The 21,566-nt window shown below is 37.8% G+C and overlaps 1 protein-coding gene across 1 annotated transcript in view; it reads right to left on the minus strand.

Moving 5' to 3' along the window:
• Positions 1–554: 554 nt before the first annotated feature.
• The window catches only part of LOC122794347 (chitinase-like protein PB1E7.04c), a 1,804,082-nt gene continuing 1,783,070 nt past the window's right edge, over positions 555–21,566 (minus strand). Inside the window, exon 14 of the mRNA XM_044062662.1 lies at positions 555–1,309. Within this exon, the coding sequence (XP_043918597.1) occupies positions 1,302–1,309 (8 nt within the window). The 3' untranslated portion in view covers positions 555–1,301. The remainder of the gene's footprint in view (positions 1,310–21,566) is intronic.

The raw sequence follows: 21,566 nt of genomic DNA on the forward strand, positions 1-21,566 counted from the left end.
GGCAAAAGGCTAAAAACATTCATGTGAGGTCACAAATATAAAGAATACCCAAAATTCACTGTTTTTCAAACTAAGGTTTGTAAACATGCTTTGGGAATGAGATAACATTTCTATATTTTTGACATACTACTGTGTATGCTCCTGAAATTCATCTCAGCGCATGCAAAACTTAAAAAAAAAAAAAAATAAAGCATTGCTTTTTGCAGGGGGCAAGCCCCCTGCACCCTCCATGTGGGGGATGCCCTGCAAATCATATATTCTAACTTTGAGTTCACACAAATCCTGGGGAAAAGGGTATATTCTTCTACATGGGGATTGTCGATCTTGCACACCTGTCAACCATCTATTTAGTTGACCAAATTGTGCTGATTAAACAGATAACCAAGGTACCATTCAACCTTTAAACAGAGTTACCAGGACCCGTGTGTGTGTGTGTATTTGGAAACAGATATTCAAAAATGAGAAATGGGGTTGTGGATGGATGAATGTATGTATGTATGTGTGTGTGTGTGTGTGTGTGTGTGTGTGTGTGTGTGTGTGTGTGTGTGTGTGTGTGTGTGTGTGTGTGTGTGTGTGTGTGTGTGTGTGTGTGTGTGTGTGTGTGTGTGTGTGTGTGTGTGTCTAACCAAACTTCTTTGTCTTGAATGTTTTCATAACTTACACATATATCTCTATTATTTAAAAGCTTAATGACCTTATTAATTGTAAGTTGTCAAGACACTGTCCAACCCTTTCTACCAATTCACTTACTCTGCAGTTGTACGAAGCATAAATAATGACCATTACTGATAAGTGGTGGGTTATATTAACTGTGCTTCAGACATTATGTGATATGCAAAATCCACCCATAACTTTTGTAAGAAAACTAAAGTACGTTACTGCTCTCACACAGCAGTAATGGCAAAAATGGTGCACATGCTTGTTTGTGTTTAATCCATTGGCTCTGTGATAACATTTATAAAATATGCCTGCATGGTTCTTCAAACTTCAAATGTGCTTTCTTGTTTATCAGAATACACTGTGCTTTTCACTGCAGTCAGAAGGAATGTCTTGTAATCACCACTCTGGATGACTAAACAGAACTTTGTTTAGTTCTGGGTCTGGATGAATTGTATCTGATGTTTTTCTACGGTAATATGATTATTTGGCAATGCTGGTGTTTATAGCTCATAGACATATGATGTCAGCATCTTTATAACACTTGGATTTTTCAACAGATTACAGTTCGGCCGCAGTGTGTGACAGTGATGCCAAATCCTGCTTTGCAAAGTAGAAGGTAACCCTCCATCATTATGGTAGGCTTAGGTACCTAAAAAGAAATTTAGAAATGATTTAATGAGGTATGGAAGAAAAGTCAGATTAGAGCCGTGTGTTCTGTGATATCTTTTTATGCCAGCAATTTGCTTTTAAATTAAATGACATACAATGGTAAACTGTAAGCCTGCTCTGAAATCAAGGTTAGGACTAGTGGCATTTTCAGTCTTTACATCAACAACTTGAAAATCATGACAGTAAGTCAGTACACGATGTGTTTGTTAGTGCGAAGTTATCTGTGTCATTCTGCTTTGCTTACTGTTTGGTACGTTCATCCTTGAAGTTGGAAGTAAGATATTAATGTAAAGGTGCTTCCTTGTATACCTTATTTGGCTGTGGAAGATATACAACAGATGAGTAAGTACCTTCTAGTTTAGTTACGAAATACATTTATGTTCCCAGTTTCCTGGCCAATACATACCTAAAGATGATGACTTATCTTACAAAGAACATTGTTAAGCACCACATAAATGAGAAGCTGTACAGTCAGAGTAGTGTTTCATCAACAGCTTTTTTGAGATTTGTTTGTTTTTTACTACAATAAACTTTCCTGAAATTTCTGTTTCTTCATATGTAACAACATAAAAATAAAGTCCATTCCTTTTTCAATAAGCATCACTGGCAGTTCCAACAAAAAACACGTTTAATTTCTCAATTCTTTTCTTACTACTGTGCACACCAAATGAGCAATCTGAAGAGCAACCACTCTCATTGAAGTGTGCATTGTATGCCTTTTCAACATTGCTGTGAAGCTGGTTACCAATCATAAACCATTTAGCAGTAGATATTTATGAATGTGCTGTATCAATATATCTGCCTGCTTCCCAATAAGATACTCCCCTTCAATACAAATGTCTTACCAGAACCAAAACAGCTTTATGTATTTTTGAAAATACAGCCCTAATAATTTGTTACTTGAAATCTACATATAGAATGAATGATATAATGAGGCACAATTCTCTAACGTGTTGTTGTGACCTGCGTGAGGATGGTGGTGTGACTGTCTCTGCAGCTTTTTCAATAAGTTGTAAGGGAATATTTGATAAAGAAGTGTTTTTTTGTGTCTTTCGGCTTTTCCCGGTTAGGGGTCGCCACAGCGGAATTCCGGTCCGCTAATTATTGGCAGTTGATTTTTACGTACCGGCTTGCCAGGCCTGACTCACAACCTTCAATGAAGGTACGCCCATTCATGCATGTCTCCACGCAGAAGACGCTCTAGCTGAGAATCGAATGGACAGTGTCTTACTGTGAGACGACAACGCTACCGCAGCACCACCACCGCGGGTATTTGATAATACAGTGTGATGGGCTATAATTGTACAGTATATGTAAGTCAAAAAGAAAGTGGCCAACAACATTAGAGTGGCAGTTTGCCCTTGGCAGGTCAATAAATCCTGCCTCTGCAAAAAAACTATGCCTTTACTTAATGCCACATATACTTCTATACTGGGTGGGAGGGTGCTGCAGTTGTGCATCTGGCTGCTTCCACAGCACCTGCCCTTCTACAGCTCAACTGCTGCATACTTTGAACTGGCAACACAGTACAGAATGAGGACTATGGTGACATGGTTGTATACAAAGCCGGTGCATAGTGATTTTGTTCTATGAAGTACACGTGAAGCTTTCAAATGGTATATTTATTTATTCTTAGTTTGTTGATGAGTTTGGTCCATTATGGTCTCTTTTTATGGATACTCAAGGTGGTATTCATACCAACTAAGGGAAATTTGGCCAGTGCACTGGGGAATGTTCCGGACACTTTTCAGTAAATACTGTGGGATCCTTTGTATTCACCTGAGCTGCCACCAACTCAGGCAGAAATACATAAAGCTGTTTTGTTTCTGGCTGAGGCTACAGTGCCCCTCTACCTGGATTAATAAAGAATCCCGACACACCTCACAATTCCACTAGTAGGAAGGGCCATTAAGTTAAATTATTCATGCTCCTCAATGTCACTAAGCACAGAGTGCCAAGAATGATAAGCACAAACATGGATGCACAAAAGGCAGGAGAATTTTTTTTTTTAGAGAGAAGACCTTATTATCAAAGTATAATTATTCAAAAAAGTTACCTCATTCAGTCCATTTTCTCTTGCATTAAATTAATGGCTTTAAGCAATTAGTCCAGCTTCAAATCATATCTGTCCTATTGTCTTCAGTCAGCTTCATGAATGCACATCATACAAGTATCGGACTGCACATTCTCTGCTTTGTACAATCATGTAAGATCACGTCTACTTTCACACACAAAGGCACACAGACTCCACACTCAACAAACTGGACAAAAACAGGCAATCTGTAAGCTGCTTATCATGTGCCAGGATCCAATATGTCATAAGACCCCAAGGTCCCTTACATTATACAAATGTTACCACAGTCTGGTGATGGCCAGTGGAAGGACATGATGAAGCTCATTACGTATGTGTTAGTGGTGGGAAAGCCACTAGTCTTGAGTAGTATCTTGCCTTTACCAAGAATAATGGCTATAAATCGAGACAAGCTAATTGGTTTTAACAACTGGCTAAGCAGTTGGTGCCATTGTTAGGGGATCCAGTATGTGTCAGCTTGGGATAAAATAGTAGGTAAAGCTTTCCGTTTCCCATGGGATGACTCACACCTCTTAAGCTAGGATTTTTGCATGCAGGCTACAGCCTTTGTAGCTCCCCAGTACCTTTTAGGCAAAGTCCTCCTACTGGATATCCCTACATAACAAACTCAAAGTCAGATTCAAACAGCATCAAGGTGGCACTACTTAGTGCCAGGAGTCTACATAAAGAGACACCAGAACTCGAGGACCTCCTGTGATGTATACACATTCATATCTGTCTAGTTACTGAGAAATAGCTTCATTTCAAAGGCAGCATGTCCTCAGTAGCAGGGTGCAGTGCCTATCATACCTTCAGACCCTTGGGGAATTGTGAAGGAATTTGTCAGAAACACTATCACCTCCCATCAAAGCACTCAAAACCCTAATTTGGAACTCTTGGCAATCCACACCATCCTTTCCAAGTCCAACTATTACTTTCTTGCTAGCTACAGATACTGTTCAATGTCACCCAAAGACCATGGGAATTGCCTTGTTTCCTGGTGCCAGTTCATGGTTTGTGAATTACCTTGTTACCATTGAGTAGCTAAATATCAAATCAAATACATTCCTGCTAGGGGCCTTCAGTTTCCAAGCACTGACTGGCAGATTTACACTTATAAAACTGGATATGCTCTTCCTTTTCTAGACTTTGTTAATATAAATGCACTGGAGCAAACTGTATTGCTGCCCACTGCAGGCTCTAATATCCTCGACATAGCCCCAACCTACCTGTATCCAACCCTGCAACACAAATTAGTCATCTTCTGTATCAAGCCACCCCACCACCAGATGAGAACATCTTTAGGGACATCTGCAAGGCAAACCTACTTCAGCTTATAGAACATGTACAGAAAATTATCATCAATGCCTCGAAAATGGATCAGTCTGAGAGAGCCAGCACATCCACTTCCAATTTTCACCAGCACCAGAACGTCATTATATAAAAGTTTGTACCTGACCCTAAATATAATGGTAAATTCAGAAACAAACCTCTCTGGCGGAATGTTCTTATTAATAAACTGCAAAATAAAAAAGAAAAAGAATGAAAGATGTTAATAAATTCCCACCTCTCTAGCTCAAGGCATTATTGAAACATGCCAGAAAAGAAATTGAGAGCAGTATTCTAAAATGTAAACCAGAGTAAAAACTTAAGGTCAATACAGATACCAAAGAAAACTACAAGTCATTCTTCAATTATGTCAAGAAACTAAGGAATAATGTCCAGTAATACACTGATCTCATCAATAATAATAATAATAATAATAATAATAGTAATAATAATAATAACAGTAGTAATAATAGTAATAATAATAATAATAATAATAATAACAGTAGTAATAATAACAGTAGTAATAATAATAATAGTAATAATAATAATAATAACAGTAGTAATAATAATAATAGTAATAATAATAATAACAGTAGTAATAATAATAATAGTAATAATAATAATAATAATAATAATAATAATAATAATAATAATAATACTAATACTACTACTACTACTACTACTACTACTACTACTACTAATAATAATAATAATAATATCTCACAGTCCAATCTGGCCTGTTTACCATTGTTGTTGCCCACACTATCCTTGAAAACATGTCTTCCCCTGAAATCACGATGGAACAAGTATTAGAATCGATTCTAGGCATGCAGTCCAGACTATTAAGGGGCCTAGCCAAACTACCAACATCCACAAAGCACTATCTGGTTAAGTAATTTTCTCAAAGTCACATAATATTAAACGAAAGGCAGAGGGAATCAAACCCTGTACCACAAGAGGCAGCTCGTTATCAGCATGTAGCCTTACACTTCACCTCTAACTAAGCTGCTGACACTATGAGTAATGTCATAATGGATTATAGAATCATTGAAAGGGAACAAATGACATCTACTCTACCTGTGCTGGGTGACGCATTGGTAACTGAGGAGAAACTGATACATCCTTTGGTTTCAGGCATAAGCTTTATAAACCTGCAACTTCTCTATCAGGTACCAAACCAGCAGATGGAAAGGAGACTATTAGAAACATGTAAAACAGCATAAGGACTTTGCCATCTTCTATCATGTGATTATTAATGTTTCAAGACCTGGAACACATCTGCACACAGCCAGAGAAAAGGTCTAGTAGTATACAAGCTAAAAATAATAGGATCTAATTGGTCTTGTCAAGTATACACTTCTATCTTTATAAAGCGATCTGAATAAGAAAAATTCTTATTAGAAATAGATATATTGCAAGTGTGTATGCAATCTTCAAAAGATGAATTTTAGATTACAGAGCATCCTTAGGCAACAGACATCAATGTTTAACAAAGAACAGACAGTAATTGAATAGAGCCAGGAAGAAAATATCAACAAAACAACTTATGGAAACATCACATTTGATTTGCCTGGATACTTGTTTAAATTAAGTTAAAAAGACCATGAGAGTACCCTAAATATACACAAATTAAAGATGCTTCTAACAAATAACAGAAATCTTAGCAGCAGCAGCAACAACAAAAATTACTAATACTACATTGAGCTGCAAAATGGCAATTGTAACCAGGACTCTGGAAGAAAAGTATGGGGGAAAGAATGTTGATAAATACCACAAGAAGATACAGGATGTTTAGTTGTAGGCTAAATGCAAGTAGCAGAGGTATATGTTATCACTTTCAATAAAGAATAACATCACACTTGTGAACTTTATCCAATTTAATCCACACCAACACCATCATCATCAAGCACTTCCTTTTTGACATTTTCTACGTGAGGCTGGAGTGTCGATGTGAATGCTACCACCTCTCTCAGTTCAGTGCGAAGCTCCTACCTTCTTCAAGAATCATGCCTGCCTGCTACAAACCTTTGTCATGCAATCCATCCATCTCTTTTCTGGCAGCCCTCATTCCCTCTTGCCTTCTTCCTGTTGCTCTCAAATTCTCTTCACCAAATCAACTCCTGCTTTCCTGCACGTACCCAAACATCGTAAACTGTTCTGTTTGACCTGCTCGTGCCCAAACATCGTAAACTGTTCTGTTTGACCTGCTCTACAATTGAAACTACTTTGGCGTTTGCTCTGATGTCAACATTTTTGCATCTACCCCACAGTGTAATCTAACCACCCATCTGTAGCACTTTATCACTTTTAGCTTCCTCAGCTGCACTCTCTTCACCGCCCAGGTTTTTGTACCACAGAGTAGTACTTTTCAGCTTCTTTGCACTTTCTTTTACATAGTACCTCTGAAAATCTGTTCCAGTTGACTAAAGACCCACTGATTCTAGATTTGACCTCCTAATTCAGGCTTTCTTTCTTTTCAGCCACTCCTCCTAGATGCTTAATATGTGAAACATTTTATCAATATGAAGATAGCATTTTAACGTCATAATTGGAATTATCAAAATTCCTTGTCTAGTAAATAAACAAAGATCTATCCGACTACCCTTCATAACTAACAAACTATGCTGAGATGAGCTCTACAGAATAAGGCATGAATAAAGAAGACTATATTAAGTAAATAGGATACTTATTAAATGACACTGCTCAAACAAGGAAAGAAATTGACAAATATATTAAGACTATTATGACAATATTAATGTATGAAACCATATCCTCTTTAGTAAATAAAGACAAAACTTTAAAACATCCTTTAAAATGTATTTCAAAAGTAGATGACTAACACTGGTGCTTAAGTATTTTTAATCCTTGTAGTTACAAACAGATATAACTAGCATTCCTAGAAAATCTTAACATGTATGAGAATAGAGTTTACATTGACTTCACATAGTTATAACATTTTAACTTTATATATCTCCAGTTACCTGAAAGGTGACTGTCTTAATTTCATTATACATTAATAATACCAAAAAATATGCCAGTATTAAATAAATGAGATTGAGGGACCTACCATATTAAATTATTGTTATACAACTGTTAAAATAAAGTCAAGAAACCAAAGTTAAAGGTAAGAAATCAGATATGCATAAATTCTTACTAACAATAACATCTTTGAGAAGGCAGAGTTGAATTACTAAAGGGTACCACTAAGACATCTTATTGTACTCATAAAATATGCAACTTTCCCCTCTACAGTCTGAACTGCCACAGAAATATAATGATTTACTTAAATATTAAACTCAGTGTTTAAAGTTTAAAACACTCTAAAATGCTTTAAATAAATAAACTAGTTAAAGGTCTCATACAAACATGCTATTATGAACCATTTATGCTTACAGTGAAAGGGAAAATTCAAACCATTACTTCCATAATCAAGAGTACCATTTCATAATTCATGTAATATTAACAGTTACCTACCCTGTTAATTAAAGGTACTTGTTTGTATCTTCTTTTTTTTTTTACTCCTTCTCCCTATTTTCACCTTTCCTCAACATTTTGTGACAGTTCAGACACTGGAAGTAAAGGCTGATGATATGCTAATTAAGATATATATACCTACAACAAAACATATGACAAAACAGCCCCTGACAGTCTTGACAAGTACAAAGAGTACTACTTCCATCCATGAAGATGAAGTGATAAAATCATTTAGATTCTTCTTTATACCTTTGAAAGAAGACAGCTATTATTTATGTGGTGGCAAATGGGATGCACAATCTACAACACATAACTGTATACCTCATTTGGTGAGTGTCACAGCTTTGCCCTGAGGTGATATTCACTTACTCAGACAAAGATTATTCCCATCCTTGCCTTGTGCCAGGAAATGTCCTGTCACTTTCTACCAAGACCGTCATCAAATTTATGATTACTGCTATTTACAAAAAGACTGGGCTTAAAAGTTAAGAATATGTTAAAAGAGCCGCAGTAATGGTTCATAACAGTGTATCACAAAGTCATGTTAAAGAAACCTTATGAACTAGAGAAACTGTGGTACTCAAAATAGTAGAGAAATGATTATTAATGCTGGAGATTGTTTCCATCCTCCGTCAGTTCCCACATCTTTAGCAATGTTACATCAGACACTAAAATACACCACTTATCAAGTTACATATTAAGATATACTTAACCTATAAATACATGTATAGGTTCAAACACTAAATACCAGACTAATGAGAACACCTCTGGATGATGTGAACCATGCTTCCTCTGAAGTCTAGACATTTCACAAACAAATGTGTACTCTTGCCACAATACAAAACGTATTTAACCATTCAACCCTCTATTTCATTTGCATTCCTCATAGGGGGTAAGGAAGTAATCAAGGACTGCACAATACAGGAAGAACACCACTGCACAAGGTCGCACAAGTTCCCTTTAAACACTGCAGGGTAAGAAGAGACAATATGCTTTGCAGTTGCAAGTAAAGAAACCAATCACTGTAACCTCTTGTGAAGTATCACAGCACAAGTATAAAAGCTTCACTTTAAAACATTCTTTAAGACTAACTGACTAGAGCTAAAGCAGACTTTTTTTTTCCTTATAGGTTCATAGGTAGGTACTAGGCTATTGGCTCGAGGACCTATATAAGCTTAGCCAAAAAGGTACCCTGGCTTTCGCCACCCAAGAAAATTATTTTCCTGTGCCCCTGTTGAGCAGAGCCAAAGAAGTGATCCCTGGGCTGAATTTCCTATCTCTCATCCAATCATCAAGATTTTTCCTTTTTTTCTTGAAGAGTGCTAATGAGGAGCTTTGTTTGATATAGATAGGTAGTTTGTTCCAGAGTATGGGAAGTCTCTGGCACAGGATTCCATCTCTCCAGCATGTTCTGTTTATTGTGGTGAAAAGGTTTAGGTCCCTAGAACATGTAGCTCACAGGGATTGGGATTTCTTTAAGTGGAGTATGTCCAACAGCTCTGGGATTGACATAGCTTTGTATGTTAGGCAGAAACTGCCTCTGAGTAGGCGATATGCGACAGAGTAAAGCTGGAGTTTTTTGAGACGGTCTGCATAGGGCATCTGTTTGAGGCAGGTAATCCTCTTTGTGAGGTATTTCTGCAGCCTTTCCAGTTGTTGTAGATGTCTTGTGAGGTACATAACAAAAGGGGCGCTGTATTCTATAATGGGTCTAATGAGTGATGAGCAGAGGGGAACAATGACCTTGTTTTTCCTGGATGAGAAACCTTTTGTGATGAGGTGTGCCACACAGAATGATTTCCTGACTACTGTGGCATTGTGATTATCAAAGGAGAGACTACTGTCCACCTGTGTCTCAAGGTCTCTTATCACACTTTTGGTGTTAAGTAGGCTATCGCCTATGTGGTAGTTCATGGGTACAGAGTTTTTGCCAAAAGGGATGACAATGCACTTTTTGGCATTGAGCTTGAGGCCATGGCTTTGACACCAGGCATCTGTCTCAGTGAGGCCCTTTTGTAGGATGTCCACATTGTTAGGAGTTTCGATTATGGCTCCTAGTTTGCAGTCATCTGCGAACTTCATTAGCCAAAGACCTTCTTATTATCTTCACAAGAAATAAATAATTAATTCAAAGATATGAAAGATTTAGTTCTGTCAAGATAGTACCCAAGTTGTCTGTGGACATACAAGGTATGGTGTAACTTTCTCCCTCATTTTTTGGTTTAGGAAGGAAAAATGGGGAGACGGGTAGTTTGACTTAAAGTAAACTTGGATACCACTTTTGGCACAAAAGAAAAATAATTCTCTAAGAAACCTAGTCCTTATGGAAAATAAGATAGGGCTGACTCACCATAAGAGCTTGCAACTCAGATAACCTCTTGTAGAGGTCAGAGCAATTAGTGAAACTGTTTTCCCTACTAAGAATCTCAAATCTGACAGATTAGCTAGTTCAAATAGATCAAGTGTTAGCATCTCTAACACAAAATTAAAATCCCAAGGGGGGGTGGCCTCTTATGCAAAACCCCTTCCAAGATTATTTTAACATAAGAATGGATTGAAAGAGGAGGACCCATGGGCAGACATGCTGAAATGGACAATAAATGAACCTTGAACCTTGACAGAAGAAAAAGAAAGGCCAAAGGTAGTAACTCATACAAATACTGTAAAAGCAATAAACAACTAGCCTTGAATGGGTGCTGGTTATGTTTGTTGGCACTAACTTGAAAACATTTTCCATTTGCTAATATATAATTTTCTAGTAGCAGGCTTTCTTGCCTCCATTAATAACTGCTACACGTCCTCATTAAACAGGTCCCTACAAGGAGTTAGGTCCCTACCATCCAGGCAGTCAGTAGAAGTTGATTGGGGTTGGGGTGTATCACATACCCCTTTTCTTATGTGAGTAGATCTAGAATGTGAGGAAGAAAAAAGGGAGAACCACGAATTCCTGGGCCAGAAGGGAGTCACCACAATGATTTGAGGGGATTTCTTCTGAATCTTCAGAAATACCCTTAATATTAATGGAAAGGGTGGAAAAGCATACAGGAGCATTCCAAGGAAAGAAAAGACAGTCCTGGAACACAATCTTGCCAGATGATTGTACAGAGAGGAGCCAAAGAGGTCTGCTTGAGGAACTCCCCTCAGATGGGTTAAATCTTGAAAGATCCTCTGATCTAGTTTCCATTTGTGAGGATTTGCCATGGTCCTGCTCAGCTTGTCTGCCACACAATTCAGCTCTGACAGAATGTAGGGTACCTGTTGAGTGCAATTGTGCTGTGAAGCTACATCGCAAGGTATCATGGCTGATCTGCAAAATGAATATGACCTGCTTCCCCCTTGCTTGTTGATGTACCACAAGACTGTGATATTGTCTATAACCACTTGAAGAGGTCCCACAGACTAAAGATGGTTGACAGAGTTGAGTGCTTTGATCAGGGCAAGCATCTCCTTGAAATGTATGTGCTTGCATATGTCCTGAGTGTCCCACTCTCTCTGCACTTTTATCCATCTTGAAACTGCTCCATAAGCAAAGTCTGAAGCATCTGTGTTGACTGACTGCTTTGCATCAGGGATGGAGAACAGGAGACCTGGATTTAGGGATATCTGTTGTCTCCACCAAAAGATGTTTCTTCCGACAAACCTCAGCACTGGGATTTGAAAAGATAATGGTGTTGATGCTGGGACCAAAGAGTTTGTAGATACTAATCTACCTTTCTCATGTGGAGTCTTGAAAGGGGTATCATGAAATTCATATATGCCATGAGATCTTAAATCCTAAGGTATTCCCTCACCGTGACCGAAATCTAACTAGAAAAACCATAGAAATAGATCTAGGTAAAGATCTATTTTTTTTCTATGGAAGAAAGCCTCTTTGAAGTGAAGTGCCTGGTTTTCATCTTAGCAACACAATCCTGTGTGAGGGAGTCAAGAAAGACTTTTGAGTGTTCTCTCAGAGTCTCACCTTGTTTAAGAAATCTCTCATCCAATAGAGAGATTTGTGATGCTTTGAAAAAGACTCTGCAAAGATAAGCAAGTTGGCCAAATATGGACAAATGTGAATGCCCTGTAGCCTGCAATGAGCTATAATGGGAGCTAGACCCTTTGTGAACACTCTTGCTGCAGTGGATAGTCCTAAGGGTAAGCAGAGAACTCATAATGTGATCCAGACACAACACCTGAAGTCTGGATGAATAGGAATGTAATGATAAGCATCTTTTAAACTTAGCGTTGCCAGGAAACCTGAAAGAAGAAGAAGAGATGAGAAGTTGTGAAGTGACATCATTTTGAATCTGGGTACTACCACAAACAGGTTTAGGAAATAAAGATCCAGAAATGGTCTCCAAGCCTTTTCTTTCTTTGGCACTAGGAACATCCTTGAATAAAACATCTTCCCCACCTGGGAAGCGGGAACTGGTTCTATCACCTTTTAGGACAGCGTGTGATGAAGAAAAGGTGGAAACAAAAGAGTTTGACTTGGAAGATGAAGAATGACCCCTTAGAAAAGAGGAATTTCCTCAAACTGCTATCTGTAACACTGGCAAATGATTTTTATAACCCATTTGTAGTAGGCAATCTGTTCCCAAAGAGAAACATGGAGATTCAGATTTTCTAGAAGTAAAAAGGGGAAAAGGTCACTTGAAGAGTCACTCAGACTTCTTGGACTGTCCTTGATTTTGGAAGGTTCAAGACTTTTTGGAACCCCTTGCCATTTCTTCTTAAATGACTGTTTATCTGAATTCTGTTGAGACTGTTTAGTCTGTTTTTTGCCAAAACTGGATGAGGAGATAAAAAAAAAAAATAAAATCCTTGGACAATTTGGAAAAGGAGGGCTGGAAAAATAGAGATCCCCCAGATCAGCTTTCCTCATTCATCGCACTTTTTGATCATCTCTGTAGCAGAGGATCCGCCAACTAATTCTTTGTCCAAGGGAGAATTAAAATCTCATTTTAACATCATCTGTAAGGTTCTGAGGATGCAGCCACGCAAACATCCTCAAAACAGTACCAGTGGCCACAGCCCTGAAAGAAGTATCAACACAATCATACACACTGCAAACAATGAGTAGTGACATGTGCAACAGAAGAAACTAAATTATTTAAAGTGGATTTTTCTTCACAAGAAGAAACTGTAGATTAAACATTCCACATACTTTCACAATTTGTCAGTACAAACTTTCACATATGAGCCTAACACTTCACAATACTGTAACTCAGAGTTGCAGAAGTATACACTTGTTATCATACCTATAAATAATTTCCTCATCCCTTTCAGAAAGAATAGTATGGGAATTAAATAAGTGCTTAGCAGCAGAGGAATTAACTAAGGTTATAACTGCTGGGTCAAGTTAGGCAATATTCTATAAAAATTTAAAAGACTGAGAAACTTAATACAGCCTAGTTGCCTTTTTAGGGGCAGCTGGCTTACTATCAAGAAAATTGCAGGCAGTAGCACACACATCATCTAAGGCAGACAGGAGGACTGATTGTAGGTTCTGGCAAATTCTTCTGTAACAACTCATAGTATTTTCTGAAAGACTAAGAAACCTCAGTGTTCTAGCAATAGTCTCAGAGAAACAGAACCCCCCACATGGATAATCCGAAACTGAGCTCTCCTCTGAGTTTGAATAAAAAATCTGGGGAAAACCTGTGTCTGTTCCTGCATCTTCCTATTCAGATTCAGAATCCTGAATCTTTTCAAGAAAAGGAGTCTCTCTTTCTTTTACTAGAAAATACTTTCAAAGAAGGCTCAGTAGCCTGAATTAAACCCTGAACCAGTCCCAGTAAACTACTCTTATACAAAGAAATACGAAGAGGAATAGATACAGGCATGTTTTGCTGTTTCTTTTTGACAGGAAAAATGGGACCTACTTTATTACTAATCGCAGCTACTGCTTCCCCAGTGATTGGACAGCATTCTGATACAACAGGGAAATACGTTCTAAAGACTTAAACTTTGCCGGTGATATAAACAGGACCTGTTTGCTAGATAGATATGTATTTCAGAGACTACCCCTTCTCTGGAACGGACTCCCCATCCATGTGAAACAGAGTTCCTCCCTAACCTAATTAAAGTGTAACTTGTACAATTGTATGGGGAACAGGAAATTTATCCCTGGTTTGGCACCTGTGTCTCTAACGGACAGACAGCTTGTAAATGATTAATTTCCCAGGCCCCTGCTTGTAAATGTGTCATCTCCCAAGCCCCTGCTTACACTTATCAAGGGTCCACAACTTGTCAGAGATTTGGAGTGCATGGCTAGCCTTAAAAAGGCTCTTGTGGTCATTAGCCTAGTGCACACCTAAGAACCATCCCTGTCCTCTCTTCTAGGACTGACAAGAGAGGTTCTCACTTGCCCACAAAGGTGACTCCACCAGCCACAGAGGATGTGGCTAACCCCCCGGTCTATAGTGGTTGTAGGTGCAACACCAGGGGGATCTGGGGTAAAAGATAAGTGGCCTGAGGTACAGCAAATGCCCACAGCAGAGTCACACACCTGTGACTGAAGCAAATTGCTAGTCTGCTATGGTGGCAAAGGCTGTTTGCTTAATTTTTTCTTTTTGTGGTTGGAAGAAGTACAACAGTGAGACCAGTAATCTGTTCTATAGTCAAGCTAAAACTGATATCTTCTTTTCCGGGGAAGACAAGCAGCAACTGTTAGTGAACACTAACAGTCCATAAAAAACAATTTTTTGACAAAAAAAAAAAAAAAAAAAAAAAAACCTGACAGGAAAAAACAAGTGCTCTGTTTAAAAGTATGCTACAGTCTGGGGACAGCCCATTAAAACAAAACACTCCCAGCTTTAAAATAACTATACTGAAGAGGAAGGTAATAAAACATCAAAAAATTAAGAAAATTTAAGGTTCCCCCCAAGGGAACTTATCTACCCGGAAAAGGAAAGCACAAGCCAACCGTGGATCATCAAAAGCCTCAGAGGAGCATACTCTTTGGTAGCAGTAAAGTTCTGAAGGGCTTTGCTCCCAAACTTGTCTTTTAGTTAGTTCAGCTTGAGCTGCCTTACAGTTTAGGCATATGGAAGGTGCTCTGAAGCTTTAGAAGCTGGATGGCTATTATATCCTTGGCAGGATATAATCCATATAACCAAGGCTACTGCACTATTGATCAATATGATGAATATCGGTTTACCTCCATAAGGTTGAGAGTGGTTTGTGCGATGGTCACTTCAGCAAAAGTACAAAGGCAAAAATTCAGAATGTCACTTCACAGATGCTCGAATGGCTAAAGTGCGAATGTACTGTGCCATTCAAATGAATGACATCTGTTCGATGTCGGGATTCTACAAATTGAGTTTTGACATATTGCCGCAAACGTTCTGAAATTCTGTTATCTTGGTCGATATCAAGCATGACTGCACAAACAATTTTTGACCATATGGAGGTAAACCATGGACATCATATATTCACATTGGTGCAACTTGACTGTCAATCATCTTATCACACTGAGGTCCTTCCTATTTACCTCAATGAAGTATAATCAAGCTATATTATATTCTCCTTACTTGATCACCATATTTAGCTACCTGCAGAATATACTTATTGCAATTCTTCTTATTTCAAACCTCTACAAACCTAGTAAATGAGGAGAGTTGCAGAGGCCACAGGCCCTCTTACACTTTGATATGATCTTGTAGACAGCTCCTGCAAATGAAGTTTGTTAGAAATAACTACTTAAAAGCATATATAACATCCATTCACAATGATAAGCCTCTGCATAATATCAGACTCAGTGAGCATTAGGCATACTACATACTTTCTGTATACCTTTAATAAAGCAGTACTGCAGTCACACTTGTAATTAAGCAGTACTGCAGTCACAGAAATTATCATTCCATTCTGTCGAGAATAATGGTTTGGTTTAGAGCAGTTAAGGTACAAAAATCTATGACCATACAACCTAACCTGGACCTTATACCCCTTTTTGACCTCACCAGATGATCCACCGTAGTTCAGATAAGTATACAGTAATGGATCCACCTTCATGAACATGCAAAATCAAATCCCTGAAATTCATCCATGGGTTGATTACACAAATGAAGCAAAAAACTCGGACTATAGAAACACCAAACTGTTTATTGAAATGAATACAAACAAGTGCAAAGCTTTCAGGTAGAACCCTTCATCAGTGCTAACAACTCCAAAAATACTGATCACATTTTTATATTACAAAAGTAAACACATAACAACAGCCAACCAATAAAAGTTTGACAACAATTAGTATAGGCACCAGAAACGTAGCAACAATTAAAACATTAGGCAATAAGCCATATTTAGATTCTCAAAAATAAAAACATCTTTAGTCAATACAATCTCTAGAAGTTGGCAAATATTTTCAACATCTCTTGCTTGCATATTTGCATTTGTGCAAAGAAAATTACAAATGACATTAATACCATAATCATTTGGTATCACAGTAAAAGAGAGTTAATATCAAGTGTGATCAATAAAAAGTAATTTGTGGGATTGGTGCAATGCCATTCATATAGCTTAGTTAAAAATTCTGCCATATCCTTTATATAACTCCTACAGAGTGGAAGATATTTGCCTAACACAGTTTGTAAATATAGCGATATAAGGTCCACATCAAGTGATAATTTCTGAGGTATGTCCAAACCCAGTCTTCTCAGAAGGGCCTTTAAATATCCTATGACACAAAGCAGAGGAAAGATGAAATGCAGAAAAGCATTGTAAAAGTCATACTCTTTAATGGTGCTCACCTACATTCATGATCAAATGAAGCTTAGCCAACCCATATCTCAGCCTGATGTGATCTTCTGTAACCAGTCACCAAGGTTAGAGGAAAATAATTTAAGAAAATGTTTTGCCTACCACCACTCACATAAGGAGATAGCAAACTAGGCATCAGATATAATCCATCCTAATACCATACGGGACCACAACATCTCATGGCTAGAAAAGGTTAAGAATGGATCAGGACATTTAAATCTTTATGACTTCCTTCAAACCATTACACTAATCAACCAAAGTGGCAACCAGTATACATGATATCAAGAAACTCAGCATTAATCTACAGGCAGCATTATGTTGAAATGTCTTAGGTGAATGAAAACATGTCTGTTTGTAGCATCAGTCCAGATCAATCTGCAGCTGGAATGTACAAAACTTCCAGACGCAATTAAGTACCAGCTCATGTAGAAAAACTAGTTACCCCAAACACTCTGCCATCTGAGAAAAATTATTCTGAGCATTTTTTTCAATTTTTTTTATTATCAGCTCTCAGCTCTTTAAAGTCTCCTTTGAATAGCCTGGCTTTTGGAAGCCTACTATCCATGATTAATCATAGTACAGTTCTAACAGCCAGCTGCACTGATAAGCTCAGTGATTTAAATAATGGAAAAGGTACTTTACACAACTCCATCTCGCAGAGTACCATATGTACATTGTTTCCTTTTCTTTTCTTAGATGTCGTCTAACACTTCCCTGTTTGGTTTCATGCACTCTCCTTATTCTAAAATATTCCAAACTTAGTTTGAAACTTGATGATTGTTGCAGTGATTGTGTTAAGTTGTACTCCTAAAATATGCAACTTTCCCCTCTACAGTCTGAACTGCCACAGAAATATAATGATTTATTGCATCATACAACTTATTACTTAAAGAGAGGGATATCTAATAGGCTGTCCACAGTGGGCAACTCACACTTTAGCAAGGGATGTTAACAAAAGTGTGAATTAATATTATGGTGTTGAAATGCAATGGCTGCACTATGTATACAAAAAGAAGAAAGGTGTACTTTTGTATCTATTAGTGCTGTACAACAAGGGTATTTTCTATGTGCATTTATTGGTATTGTGCATTTTGAAATGTCAATGTATAAGACTATAAAAAAAACTTCCACACAGAAGAAGCTGACCCTCCTCCACTCAAGCATGAGAAGTGGTTTCGCTGGCCTCTCCCGGAAAAGTTGCACTTCCTTACATCCTTAAGTGTGCTGCTACCTTTCCATCCCTCTCAGGAGAGGTGAGCAGGCCATACCTCTTCACTACTCTCTCCTGCAAAGTGGCCTCCTCCACTGTCAGGGCTGCTTATTGAACCCCATCATTTGGGCTACAGTAAGGGCTCTGCCCCTCTTTGCCATGGAGCCAGGCTGACTTTGATATATCTTTCATGTACAGATGTCCAATATTTCTTATATATAGCTTATCACCATGAAAAACATAGGATCTTCGATTACCTTTTACATGTCTTTAAAAAGTGTCTTTTTCTATCATAGACTCTACAAAGTGGATTAAGAGCTGCCAAGGCTTCCTGTTCCACCTAAAGCTGCACCTATTACAAACCTGCATTTCATTACTGTACTCATTTCTCTGGCCATCTTGGATCCTTTCTTTGTTACAGTGCAGTGCCTCATAACTTTATCTTTTATATCCATTATTTTTATAACATGACCTGGCCTCATTTCTCATTTTTATTTTACTACTTGGTTTTGTCTAGCATACTGCTATTTATTTGTTACCTGTGCCCTAATAATTCAATTGGTTTGCGCATATCCATGCCATTTGATAACATCACGTTAGTGTATCATAAAAGCCTGACCAGTTTTATTATTTTTACACCACAAATGATCCTTTTAAAACAAAGTATATACATAAATCTGGGTTGACTGAAGTTGTTTGGTTAACTAAATAGATTATTGACAGGTGTGTGAGAGTGCACAGTTCTCTGAGTTGGGAAGTATGCCTTTTCCATGAGACTGTGCAATCTTGGAGGTTATATATACATATATATATATATATATATATATATATATATATATATATATAATTAGCGGGGGGGGGGTGCAAATTTAAATTATTGTTTATGTTAAGTTTTGCATCCACTGAGATTGTCAGTCAGAATATCTCAGTATTTTGTTGTCGACTTAGTAAACATTGAGATTTGGGTGTTTCATTAAATTTCAGTACAAGTGAAAGATATATATATATATATATATATATATATATATATATATATTCACGCACACACACTCACACACACACACACACCAAACCAAACACATTTCTGTAATCTCTGACTTTATTACTTATCTTTATTTCCATGGTCTTTTTATCACTGTAATAGTCAAATTATAATACTCTTCATTAATATCTGTCCAGGGCTGAGTCTAAACTTGGTCATGACTGAGCAATGCTCTATTCTGATCAGCAAATTCAAATAAATTAAATTAAATAAAATAAATGGTCACATGATCCATTGCTGCTTAAATTTCAGTATACTTTCTGAGTTAAAAATTAAGAGAGAAGACTAAAAAGTTTCGTTATGGGGAACACATGTATGCAGGTAATTCACAGAGAACAATTGTTACATTAAAGCACGGCTAGCTGAGTTGCACATTTCTCAGATTCATTCACAGTGGTTTTGTTTTGCTTTTGTTCTAAGCTGCAACAACCTAGGAACTGACGAAGTCTGGAAGTGCAGGGTATAGATCTCCCAACATGGTATATATTGAGACCTTTCCTAAATAAAATAAATGTCTTTTTTGTGTTAATTAAAAGTCTTCTTGAACATTTTCTTTCACTCCAAGTGTCTTTACTTTGTTTTTCCAAAACCGTCTGTGATTTGGGAGCAAGACAACTCAGCAAAAAGTGATGATTTACTAAACATCCCCCCCCCCCCTTGTGACCATTTAGCTAGACTCCCAGTTAGCCCCTTTTTTTCATTATTTGGCATAAGAAGACGGCAGGAGGAGAGCTAAAAGCTGGGGACATTGGCTGTCACCCTGTAGGAGGTTAAACATTTTCTTATAATCCTAGCAACTCTCCCATTATTAGCTGGTAGGCACATTGCTATGCCTGGCTAAACCAAGACGCTTTAAAGGATGTGTTTCTGCATAGCTGTGCAGCTTATCTTGAGTAGACACCTCCATATCCAGGTCTGCACCTCTGATTTCCTGTTTAATGGAGTACAGTAGTGTGTCCTCCCTTAGACAGCTCTCCGGTAATGGGATTCATCTAACACTGTCCCCCTCAATGAGCAAACTGACCTTTACTATTCAGTCTCATCAGTTCTCCAGCAATTAGGTTGTTAAACACAAATTATCTTAGACATAAACAATGCCGCATCTTTCTGTGCTATGGAGATGGCACACGTTTTTGAATTCAATCCAAAATGCCAAGAACGATCGCACAAGCAGGAAAAGAATATTTATTTAGTGCTTTTGTTCCACCTGATATAGAACTTCCTCAGAACTGAGAGAGAGTCTAAGGAAGTTCTGTATTCTACCTTTACTATTCAGTCTCATCAGTTCTCCAGCAATTAGGTTGTTAAACACAAATTATCTGAGACATAAACAATGCCGCATCTTTCTGTGCTATGGAGATGGCACACGTTTTTGAATTCAATCCAAAATGCCAAGAACGATCGCACAAGCAGGAAAAGAATATTTATTTAGTGCTTTTGTTCCACCTGATATAGAACTTCCTCAGAACTGAGAGAGAGTCTAAGGACGTTCTATATCAGGTAGAACGAAAGTCCTATACTCTTTTATTGCTTGTGTAGTCATTCTTGGCATTTTGGATTGAATATGTGAATTGGTATGCCTTGTTTCTGTTTGGGTTATTGGATGGCACAAGTTTTTGCCAGAAAACCTGAGCATTTCCAGTTTCTAAGATGGGAAAATGTTAGAAGTTTGTTAAATTAATCAGAAATAAGGGTTCCCTCCATGAGTGACATGAGTGGTTCTGCTGGCCCAAATAACACCGTCAGCAGGGCTTTTGGAAAATACATTGCAAGATGTATTTTTACTGGATTATGATCAAAGATACATACTGCATAAAATGTGCCTGAGCAAGCTGTTGTTAACTATTTCTATTCTAGAAAGCTGTACAGACCCCACAATTTTACTACATCCCTTGGACAGTCTTTGCATGCCTTTGACACACGAAAATTTTGATACTTGGCGTACATCTGCACAATTCTAAGAAATGATTGGTGGAGCAGTATCTTGCATTAAATGAAATGTCACTTGGTTGAATGTGGCTATATATCTCTTGAATATATCAGGCATCTTTAGCATTGCAGTTGTGGGTTGGTCTTAACACTGAGGTTTTCTTTACAGCAGCTGTTAGGTTTGGTTTTGGGGTTACAGTTGTGGCAGTTTTAGGTCAGAAAGAGGTTTAAACTTTTAAGGTTAGATTTACTTGTAGAGTTAACTTTAGCAAAATGGTTAAAGTTATGGGTTCTGTGGAGTATTACATGTTGCATATGTTGTGGGTAGGTGTTTGCTCCCATATGAAAAACATGAGGTTGCTGTCCTACCTCCACAGACTTGCACTCCTCAATTCATTCACACTTGCTTTCATTCATTTATTCATGAAACGCATGCTCAA

This window comes from Protopterus annectens, chromosome 1.part0, assembly GCF_019279795.1.
Source record: "Protopterus annectens isolate FY-2018-M chromosome 1.part0, PAN1.0, whole genome shotgun sequence".
Lineage (NCBI taxonomy): Eukaryota > Metazoa > Chordata > Ceratodontiformes > Protopteridae > Protopterus > Protopterus annectens.